This window comes from Cibotium barometz, chromosome 46 (genome assembly GCF_041138505.1).
Source record: "Cibotium barometz isolate CiBa-2024 chromosome 46, ASM4113850v1, whole genome shotgun sequence".
NCBI lineage: Eukaryota > Viridiplantae > Streptophyta > Polypodiopsida > Cyatheales > Cibotiaceae > Cibotium > Cibotium barometz.
This window is the reverse complement of record NC_141091.1, coordinates 1,904,280-1,915,252: the sequence shown is the minus strand read 5'-3', so window position 1 is coordinate 1,915,252 and position 10,973 is coordinate 1,904,280. Positions and strand designations below refer to the sequence as shown.

The window sequence follows — 10,973 nt, the reverse complement described above, 5'->3', positions numbered from 1 at the left end:
ACCTATCTCAATTTCAGAAATTAAGATGGCCATTGAGAGCTTAAAACCAAACAAAACCCCGGGCTTGGATGGAATGCCGGGTGAATTTTTCCTTGCCTTTAAAGATTGGATTGCCCCTTTCATCCAGAGGGTTTGGGAAGAATCTGTGAAGTACTCTGCTTTGCCCACCAATATTAATGCGGGAGTGATAAAACTAATTCACAAACGAGGGCCAAAGGATCTCCTAGAGAACTGGAGGCCTCTGACGATGCTGAATTCTGTATATTAGCCAAAGTAATAGCCTTCAGGATCACACCCAGCTTAATGAGGCACATCTCAGCAGAGCAGAAAGGTTTTATCCGTGGAAGAAGACTACACCTTTATTAGAGATTGCACACTATGTTATCTCTTAATCAAGCCAACAAAATTGACACATCTACATTTTCATTTGTATAGCATCCTTTAAAAAGCTTTAAATTGCGCATTTTAACAAACATTAATGCTAATGAAATCTCCAAGGATAGATGCACCACCAAGTAGGTTAGGAAGAAGACAAGACGTGCAAAATGATTAGGAGTTAGATTAAATAGCATCAGTGTTGTCAGTGTCCTTTTAGGTGTGAGCTAGAAGCGAGAGGAACAAGTCATCCCACCACCCACCGAGACACTTTAGACCTTGTCGAGCCGCACCACATTAGAAACAAATACAAGTAAGATTAAGTAGTGTCATAGTGTTGACACTAGCCTACCTCATAATCTAGAGCTAGCTCTTTTAGGTGATAGCTAGAAGTGGGAGGAACAAATTATTCCAACACCCAATGGAACATCTTAAACTTTGTTCAGCCCCACCACAAAAGTGTAGCCGCCATGTGACGGGTGATTATAAACCCTCAAAAAACATGGTCTGCCCGTAACAATCGGATCAACAAAACTTTTGCACCTTTATCAAAGATTGCACACTATGTCATGTCTTAATCAAGCCAACAAAATTGACACATCTACATTTTCATTTGTATAGCATCCTTTAAAAAGCTTCAAGGGATAGGCTTGATGTTTTAAAAACCTTTAAATTGTGCATTTTAACAAACATGCTAGCAAGAAGAGAGTGAAAGTCCTCAATATCCACATCAATAGACTAGATACAAAAAGAAGAATGAAGAATCTTGTCTAGTTTAGTGGCAATATAATCGTCAATAATAAATAAGCTGCAAATATACATGAAAAAACTTTCAATTTTGTGTCAATTTCTTCTTTCTAATTCATTCGTGTGTTTATCTTCGAAATTGGCATCGGGCACTCAAAACATTTACCAAAATCCAAGGATTGAACGAACTTCCTCCCTAATGTTTGAAATGATATGGCATGCATGTGAGTGCAGTTTTTAAAGGTGTCAATAAAGTGTTTTCAATGTGTCCCAACATCTAGCTGTGCTTGACTTTATACATTGTACACCTTCAACTTCTCCTTGATGCAATCCTTTGTGCCCCTAGAAAGAGGGTTTGCGATTGTATTGAGGGACACTTTATCGAAGGACAAAGCTAATTCTTACTTTGGGACATTTTGAGCGAGAACAATGGATGACATATGGCTTCTTAAGCTGAACAATCCCATGTTACTTTTCTACAATCAAGGCACTTAATGAAAACAGGAAACTCATAGCCACACATCAGCTCTATGCATTCCCCCTACATGCTTGAGTCTCACCCCCGGATGCCAATTTCCAAATGTAGCCATGCAAACCTCTCTGCAACTTGATTTGATGTGCATCTGTATAAGAGACATCCCTCTCGTTCTAGAAGCTTAACCACAGTGTCCCATCGTAGTTTCATAATGCCATGCATCTTTCGTATGTTCGTGCACACTCGCCAGCTGTGCGTGCACGTGTACGCATACAAATGTGCACATTCACATATTCAATAAAATCATTAACCAATACAAGCAACAATACAAAGTTTTGCTGCAGGTAAAAAATGAAAGTGCATGTCATAAAGACGCACCGACAGCTTCAGCAGTGTAGCATTTATTTCACACAAATGCAAAATTCTCCCTTGGCCCACAGTTTATTGGGTAGAATAGAATATTCTTGACTTTATTTTTCTCTATGAAAATTTACAATTACAAACTCGTTTACTTTGTTTACTGCACTCACAACAAACTAATTGATTTCTGGACAATTACATGTGCCACATAACTACAGATAATGACAAAAATGCCATTCACCTTCCAGACTTCAAGGAAGGAGGAATCCAGACGTAGCCGTGAGTTCGAACATAGCCAGCCCGCTCTGTGAGTTGATCAGCTTCTGGTGGTCCTCTTCCACCTTCTTGATACACTAGTGACTTAAATTCCCCCTTGTCAATTCGATGCAACAGTGGTGTAAAAATCTCCCATGCTGCCTGTTAAGAATTTTCACGAAACAGAATTGTTCAAGCAACCACTATTAAAATCACTCACTAATAGCTTGATGAGATATTTAACACTTACCCGCAGTTCATCCCTTCGAACAAAATGCTGCTGATCTCCACGTATCCTGGTTTCACAATTGACTATCAATGAGCAGCAGTGACACAAAGAACTTACTCAATAGTACATGTTACAGTATAAGTCTTATTCTGGAGTCCTAATTTGGGGAAAAAAACCCAGCTCATGTGCAACAGAAAGAAAGAGCTAGTTTGGAAGCATACGTGTCAAGAAGAAGCCGTTCATAAGCCTCTGGAATAACGATATCTTCGTACCGCTGGCGATAAGATAAATCAAGCTCGCTTTGAGTTGCTGACATCTCTAATCCAGGCTGCTTCACCTGGAATCACAAGCAAAAACCTCCATAGATATGTGATACAGCCTAAAATACTCTCAAGAGATTTTGTGTTCTGTTCAATAGTATTGAAACATGCAGGCATTCAATAAAACGTAGACAAGTTTTTTCATCATCAAGTACACATTTAGCATGCCAACATACTGACAAGTTTTTTCATTGTAAGCTATGGTTTTGGCACAGTACCGTGAGTTTCATGTACATGGCCTCGGACGGTTGTAATCTCATTACAAACTCGTTTCTTCCTTGCTTCTGGCCTGAAAATATTTCACAGTTCCACAACAAAGACCATTAGGAAGAAATCAAAGCGCTGGTTTTTCTAGAAGTTTATACCACTTTTTGATCGAAAATAAGCTGTAATTTGTTTCAAAAATCACGAAACATTACATTTATAAATATCACCAGGCACATCCTTGAACTGAACACGGATTTCTGCTTTTCTGCTGTCCAAAGCTTTCCCAGCTTTCAAGATGAAAGGGACGCCTTAAAGCCAAGCACTCAAAACCAAGGGCATTTAGTAGTTTCACATGATCAAAATCAATCCCATCATAACACACACACACACACACCGGACATACAAGCAAGGAGACTGCAGCATGGAATGATTTTAAAATAACACACCATCCCAGCGTTCGTTATTGATGCGCAAGATAATAGTGGCAAAAGTTGGGGTGTTGGAACCCTTGGGAACTGTCGGATCGTCCAGGTAGCCATTGTACTGTCCAAGGACCACTTCATCATCTTTGATAGGTTGAACAGCTTTTAATACCTAGCAACAAGAAAATCAAATCTGTTGGACAGCATGAAGCAATAGTTGTCAAAATGTTACAACAAATGAAATCAGAAAAACCCCAAAAAACCCCTCCAAAATGGTGGTGAATGACAATTAAAAAAAGACCCCAATACCATACAAAAGGTTAGTTATGTTCACCACACCTTAACTTTCTCATCTCTAATATCCTCTGGATTTAGAGATACTGGTTTCTCCATAGCCACCAAACAAAGAACCTGCTCAAAGAAATGGGTATCTTGTTATACAGAATACATAAAACAGGGCCTTCGGCGCACAAGATCTTATAACCCCCTTTTCCAAATACCTGCAATAAATGATTCTGAATGATGTCACGAACAATGCTGCAGCAAAGCAAGTACATTCATTTACTTTAGAAGATTTTTTGTCAACGCTATTTTCTTTCCAATCAGATTCCCCAAGCTTCTGTGAGGAGCAAAGAGTTTTCTCACGCTGGATCAAAATAAACCTTTATGAACAATTCAACACAATAAAACAGCCAGACCATTTACCCATATTCATCAAAATAGCCTCCCCGTCCTTCTGTTCCAAAATCCTCTTTAAAAACTATCTGCACGTCTAATTGTTATGGTTAGCGACTGAAAGCCTCAAAACCCCTTGTTCTGCAAATGCAATCTAACAGAACAACCCCACCCACCACAGACAACCGGTAGTTGGACAGAGAATCTTTACATCCCTGATGTCAAGCTGGCTAGATGGCTACAGCTGATGGGTGGGGACTGTTCTGTACCCAGCCTAGACGAATTTCCATAAGTTTTAGGTGGCTATTTTTCAGCATCTTTTCGAAAGTACCTGAATGTTGTCAATGTTGTCGCGGTTCCAGAGTGGCAGGAAAAAACGATTAGCAAATCGCATTACGAGCTGCCGCCATAAAAAGAATTGGGAAAAGAAACATCAAAATCATGTTTAGAATCAACATATGTAGAGATTTCAGCTCTTCGTGAAAAGTTAGACATACCAGATTCTGAACAATTTCCTTGCCCAGGTAATGATCTATCCGGTATATTTCCTCCTCCGTAAAGAGCTGGCCCAACTGATCACTCAATTCATCAGATGAAGCCAAATCTTTTCCAAAAGGCTTCTCAACCACTACCCGCATCCACCCACCTGCATTTCACACCCAAAACTCACATTACTAGAAACTTGCAGAAATACTTCTGATCGATAGACGTAATATAATAATCTACAACACTTAGCTTATCCAAATTAAAGAGTGAAGATGTATGCCTTACGAGTACTTACGCCTATTCATGCAACATCTCTTGATCATTGTGCTCACTACCGGATACACAGATGGCGGCAAAGCAAGGTAAAATAGCCTGCGTGTTTGGCCATCCTTGCCACCTCTACGCTCCTCATGCTGCGTAATGGCCTCTTCTAGCTTAATATATCCCTCTTCAATATCATATGGGCCTGAGACATAGGTAACCTAATACAAGATAACATAGGACAGAGGTGTTAGGCATGCCTCAAACCAACTACATACTTCAAAGAAATCCATGCAGTAGGCGGGGTCAATAAAACTATCTTGAACCACAAGCTATCAAAAGGGAAACTCTTTGAACACATACCAAGTTCAGAAATGTTCTCACTACAGTTGACGGATCTTTGCTTGGGTCTGTCTTTCCTGCCTTTAGGAATCTATTTTCACACGTGACAAACATTGTAAGAATGTGTGCACAAGCTACACCAACACTTAAAAAAGATTGATATTTTACTTCCATATATGAGAGATTGACATGACCTCTAGGTCTACAAGCGTAGTTATGGATTAACCCAAAACACCTTTCAACTGTTTCTCCGTTTCCATCTCCCTGCCATTTCTTTCTTATCTATTCCCTCCTCTCCCTCCCATGCCCCTTGTGTCATCCTTCCTGCTGTGGCGTTTCCAAATTTTAGCCCCCTCAAAAGTGTGGTTTCTGTTTCCGTTTCCGTTCTCTGTTTCCAATAACTAAGCTTTAGAGGAATATGTATAGTATTTCATCTCCATGTGGAGCTACATGCCTTTGTAAGCTAATAGCAAAACGAATTCACAGAAACTGTCTCCTCAAACCAAACCACATCGATCACGCCTCTATGCACGAACTTGGTCACATATTGTCTAACCCACTTTTTAACCAATCCTTCAATCCCTGCAAAATTATTTGTACAAAGATGGGGCTTTTTCATTGGCCACCAACTTAGGTTCTACACCACCATACAGGGAGGTTCTACATGCTTCTGGGATAGAGATGCATGATCTATTGTTCATAGCCCTGCTGCTTTTGGTCACTCCATCTCCATTTGCACATCGTTAATGACCTCGATGATTTGAATTCCTGAAGAAATCTTTGGGCACTCCCTCTAAACCTGTTAAAGCCTCTCTTTGTGAAGCAAAGATAAATCCATTGGCCTGGTATTTGGGAGGTTGAGCCTTTTTGGACTTAACAAAGGTTCCTAGTTCAAGATGATTATGCAAGTGATTAAGTGTTTTTGTTTTATTTTGCATGTTTCTAAGCTACCAATTCAAACAATGCATGAAAAATTATGAAATGCATGAGCAAAAATTGACTTCCGACTCTAATCCACACCTAATGGAGCTTATGTTTTTGGAGTGTATTACACTCCTAATCACAATTGCTAAGCTATTCTGTGGCTCAATACAATGAAATCTAAGCCTTGTTCTGATTTGATGCACTAGAGAAGTTCAACGTAGTCCCAAAACTCTCGAAAAGTGCCCTCCAAAACTGGCAGTAAACTTACCGGCTTACTGAATTTCTAAACTGTGTTTCCAATCCAGTTACAGCCTCTCTAGCAGTTTAAGGTTCACACTCTTACAACTAGAGACAAACACCACATCTCTAGCCTGTGCACAAGTCATCCCACCCCTAGTGACTCTGTGGTCGTGACAATATCTACTTCTCTGATTTTTTGGTGGCAGTTTAACTTCACACATTAAGTGATAGGCGATGGGTAACACCCCACGCAGATTCCTACCCTGGGATAAGAATCCCACCACTGTCAGGCTTCGTGCCTGTAGGTATTTGTTCAACAGCTTTTTACTCCACCTGCTTGAAATTTCTAAACTATTCTTTGTAGCTTTTTACATATCAGCAAGACTCTTAAAAGAACCTCCTTTCACTTATACTTTGTGAACCCTACTACTTAGCCCTCTAAAAGAATCATATCAACTCTACACCTATAGACGTGTAGAACCGTCCCCTTGAAACTTCTGTGTATGGCATTAATGAGAACAAGTTATTAATCCACACATGAGAGAGAAATTGAGACTTGTGCAAGAGATATTTGGGCTCACAAGAAGCTATGATGTTTTGAAAAATCCAAAATGATCATGTTGTGAGAGTATAAGTTGAGTGCATTTATACACCCAGTTATATCGATGAGCTGGATTCAACACCTGTTGTGATTTTTAAAACTCAAAAAAACCTTATGAGGTGGCTCGTTAGGAGGTCAAGTTTGTGATATAATGCATGTACAATAACTCTTGATAAGCTCCAACATTACCGGGAAGGAAGTGTTGATCGATATGACCACTTTAATAAGATTTGCAGACAAGTGGCGCAACCTTAACCCCAAAAAAGAAAAAAGAAAAAAAAAATCCTACCCGCGCAGTCGATCTCGAAGGCCCTCATCTGTGAGGGCTGATCTTGCATATCCAAAAATTTGCACTTGGTCAGGTGGTAAAAAGCCCTGCAGACCAAGTTAAGATGCAGTTAGCATGAAGCCAATTCAACAAGGATAAAGAAAACAGAAGCAAGCAATTAAAAGTACAGAATGCTACCTGGCGAAACAAATTGAACAATGCAGGAAAAGTTTTCTTCTTTGCAAGGTCACCGGAGGCACCGAAAACGATCACGGAAAGACAACCCCCTTCAGAAAACTTCTCTAATGTGTTCTCTCCCTCCTTTAGAGGCGTTGAGTTTGGAGTTGGGGTCATTTTACGATTGCACTCAGGCTACTACTAAGAAAGAAAACCAGGAATGAGTTAATCATCTGAGGGATTTCTAATACATAAGGATAAACATTCTATTCATTATTTCATGTACTAAGATGCAGAAACATACAATTCATCATTTCCAAATCTCAAATGCTTGTTATTGTGACAAGGTTTCCACCGGCATCACCGTGGCCACCAGTGCCCAGTACGAATGACTGGAGAAACGCTGCCATCTGACCCACATCATGCAGAGGCGGCAACTTCACATGCATCACCTAATGACAAGCTCTGTGCTTCTTCTGCTCTTGTTGGGGGTTTCATAAAACCCACTTGACAAAGGCAGATAACCCCTCTTGTTTAAGGATTAATCTCAGATAGGCCCACCTTTCGATGATGGCAGCATATCAGAACCCCCTCTTGTTGAGGAATGATCTCAGATAGCCCCACCTTTTGAAATCAGGCATGGTGCCAGGGACGCATATGCTAGGCATAATTCAAGTTGGGGGGGGGGTGCATGCACCAGCAAAGCACAAATGAAATCTGGGTTACTGAGAGGATGGGGGAAGAGCTTCACAAAAAACATGATGGAAGGGTGTTGGTGGAAGACCCACCATGGCAAAAGACATGCTGCAAAAGCTGTTGGCCAAAGACCCACTAACCACAAAAAAGACATCCCTAGAAAATTACATGTGTGAGGAAAGCTGTTTTGCTGTGTGTATATATGTGTTGTTTTGTGGTTTGGGAGAGAGGAAAGGGGGGGGGAGGCGGAGTGGGAAGAAGAGGATCCCCCCCCCCAGCCCAATGCAATCAAATCATTATAAGATGTTGGAAGCTTCACAGAATCACACAGAAGAAGAAGAAGGAACAGTGCTAAAACAACAAATTAATGGTGGTGCAAAGATTAATTAACAAAATTTTGGCTTACCAAACAGAGAGTGCTTCCTCTCAAAGATCGCAGAGGAGGAGGAGGGAGAGAGGGACTGTCTTCGTAGTGTTGAGATGGGCGTTTGGATCAAACGGGCGGTGTTATCGCTGCCAAAGGCCAATGTGGCGGCCCCCCGCAAGTTGGGAAGCAAACGTAGAGTAGAACACTTCGTTATGACGACTTGACTGAGGTGTGCCCAAAAGGGGCTGTTCACACGCCCCCTTCTAGCTTGGACTATTCAACTACCTGACACCAATTTGGGAAAAGAAATACTCGACTATGGATTATTATTTTTTGGGATCTATATAATAATAGTTATATATAAAAACTTCAAAGAGGTCCAGATATACTGAAATACAGCAGAGTACAAAGTAAGAATCTGAGTCCTCCTCTTTTGATGGAGGACGAGAGATGGGATTTTCTTTGTAAGACTGGATTCTTATGTGGACACTTGTTCTTATATGAAATACAAGGCAATTTTATTAGCACACACCGGAGACACCACCACATGAGCTTATTGAGAGAACTCAAGAATTCTGTTAACCTCATGTAGCAAGATTTGAATCTCAAAACACACAAGACAAGTTGTGTAACGATAAGGCATACCATCATACATCTAACTCCCAACAATAAACTACTCTCCTAAAAGTCCACCAAAGGTGCAAGAAACCTACCTCGAACCCTAATGATTCTCGTGCTTCAAGGATAATAAGGCCATGTGAGCATCTCACTATTCAAGTTGCAAAATACCTACATGTATCTCATAAGAGGCCATTCTAGTTTAAGCAAATCTACAAAATAATTAGAGGTTTTTCTTCTCTTTTTTACAACTTGAATTAGTAGCATATAAGTTACAGACAAACATGGAAAGTCTTCATAAAGATTTGTTACTTATCATATGCTCCATAAACAAAGATAATAATAACTCACGATGATATTACAAGGCAATGAACCATGTCACATTAAGATTTAAGTATATTAGCCTATTAAGAAGTAGGTGAAATGTCAAATGGAGTTTTCATACATTTTGTTTTATGATTTTGCTTTTTTGTGATCTTTAAAGACAAACAAGCATGCACATGGTGAGACCCACAATATTAAACATCTTTTAACTTGAGTACATCAAGCGAGAGGAGTGACAATTATTGTATCCTTGAGTTTTTTTAAATGTTTGAAACTACATGGAATCAAATCAAGTAAGAAGTAATTTTAATGTTTGAAACTACATGTAATCGAAATCAAGTAAGAAACAATTTTAAACATACACATGGTGAGACCCACAAAAAATAATCAAATAAGAAATAATATTTGAAACTACATGTAATAAGATTAAATAAGAAGTAATATTGAACATGCACATGGAGAGACCCACAAAAAGTAATATTAAATTTCTTTTAACTTAAGTCCATCAAATGAGAGTTTCAAAAGTGTCAATTATTGTATCCTTGAGTTTTTTCTTTATGTTTGAAACTACTTACAATCAAATCAATTAAAAGAAAGGGGGGGTTATGGGGAGCATAAAAATGAGAGAGACATGATTTCAACAAAAAATAATTATCCTTCTTAACTTACATCCTTTAATCTAAGGGAAGGGGTAAGCCCATTCCTTTAATCCATTAGCCACCACTAGGTAATCCATTTCTTAAGGGTAAGAGTAAGCTCATTCTTTGAAACTAAAACTAATACTAAGGGAATGGGGAAAAGCAAGGTTGTGCTTTAGAGCCTTGCATGCTTTTGCCATTTAAGTAATAAATTAAAAACATTTCTCTTCACATCAACAACAATGCACATTAAAAGTAGATACGTGGCCTATAAAGTGTTGTGGATTGTAATCTTATGTTGTGAAATAATTAAATGTGAGTTAATCTTATTCTCCACCCAGCACAAATATTGAGTCAAACTTCTCCACAAATGCTTTTCCTTTCTATCATTACCGAATCATATTTTTCTTCTTATACTTCTCCTTTTTACATCATAAAATGCCTCCCAAAATAACTCTTTCTTTAGTCCTTTGTGTAAAAGGCATAGATATTACTTGATTTTCGCTTGATTGTATTTCCTTATATAATTTTTGTCCCTTTTTAAAATTTTATAGTCTAAGGTGGTAGAGCATGCAAGCCCCCCTCCTTCCTCTTGTGTGCACCTTACAAAAATATAACAAATGAGAGCACTCTATACTAGCTATTTTTTTAAAATATCAAAGAAAACATAATCAATTAAAAAATGTGTGGTTATTTATGCCCCTAGACTAGCTAAACCAACCACACATCCCCCCCCCTCACCACTCCCCGGTCCCTTCCTTTTATATGCACCCAACAAAAATATAATAAATGGAAGCACCCTAGACTAGCTAAAAAAGTCATTGAAGGAAACACAATCAAGTGAGAATTGATTAAAAATGTGCAATTATTAATGCCCCTAGACTAGCTAAAATTTAAAAAAGAATCGAAGGAAACACGATCAAGTGACAATCATTTATTATAGAAATTATGTAATTATTTATGGCT

General features: G+C 39.0%; 1 protein-coding gene across 4 annotated transcripts; it reads right to left on the bottom strand.

Annotated features, from left to right (window-relative positions):
* Positions 1-1,888: 1,888 nt before the first annotated feature.
* On the bottom strand, positions 1,889-8,747 carry LOC147611798 (glucose-6-phosphate 1-dehydrogenase 6, cytoplasmic-like). 4 transcript variants are annotated; one of them, XM_086783635.1, is made up of 16 exons: positions 8,467-8,747; positions 7,386-7,565; positions 7,209-7,294; positions 5,176-5,245; positions 4,847-5,033; positions 4,563-4,711; positions 4,397-4,465; positions 4,096-4,154; positions 3,891-3,927; positions 3,730-3,801; positions 3,415-3,562; positions 3,181-3,276; positions 2,980-3,050; positions 2,663-2,778; positions 2,463-2,508; positions 1,889-2,374 (listed from the first exon to the last, which is right to left on the bottom strand). In XM_086783635.1, exons 2-16 carry the CDS (start codon positions 7,539-7,541, stop codon positions 2,195-2,197), a joined length of 1,542 nt encoding a protein of 513 aa, XP_086639761.1. In that variant the 5' UTR covers positions 7,542-7,565; positions 8,467-8,747; the 3' UTR covers positions 1,889-2,194. The 4 variants fall into 4 exon arrangements, with proteins under 4 accessions (XP_086639761.1, XP_086639760.1, XP_086639762.1 ...); XM_086783634.1 differs by having other exon boundaries at positions 7,386-7,562; positions 8,467-8,745; XM_086783636.1 differs by lacking the exon at positions 8,467-8,747 and adding an exon at positions 7,669-8,156 and having other exon boundaries at positions 7,386-7,562.
* Positions 8,748-10,973: the final 2,226 nt, after the last annotated feature.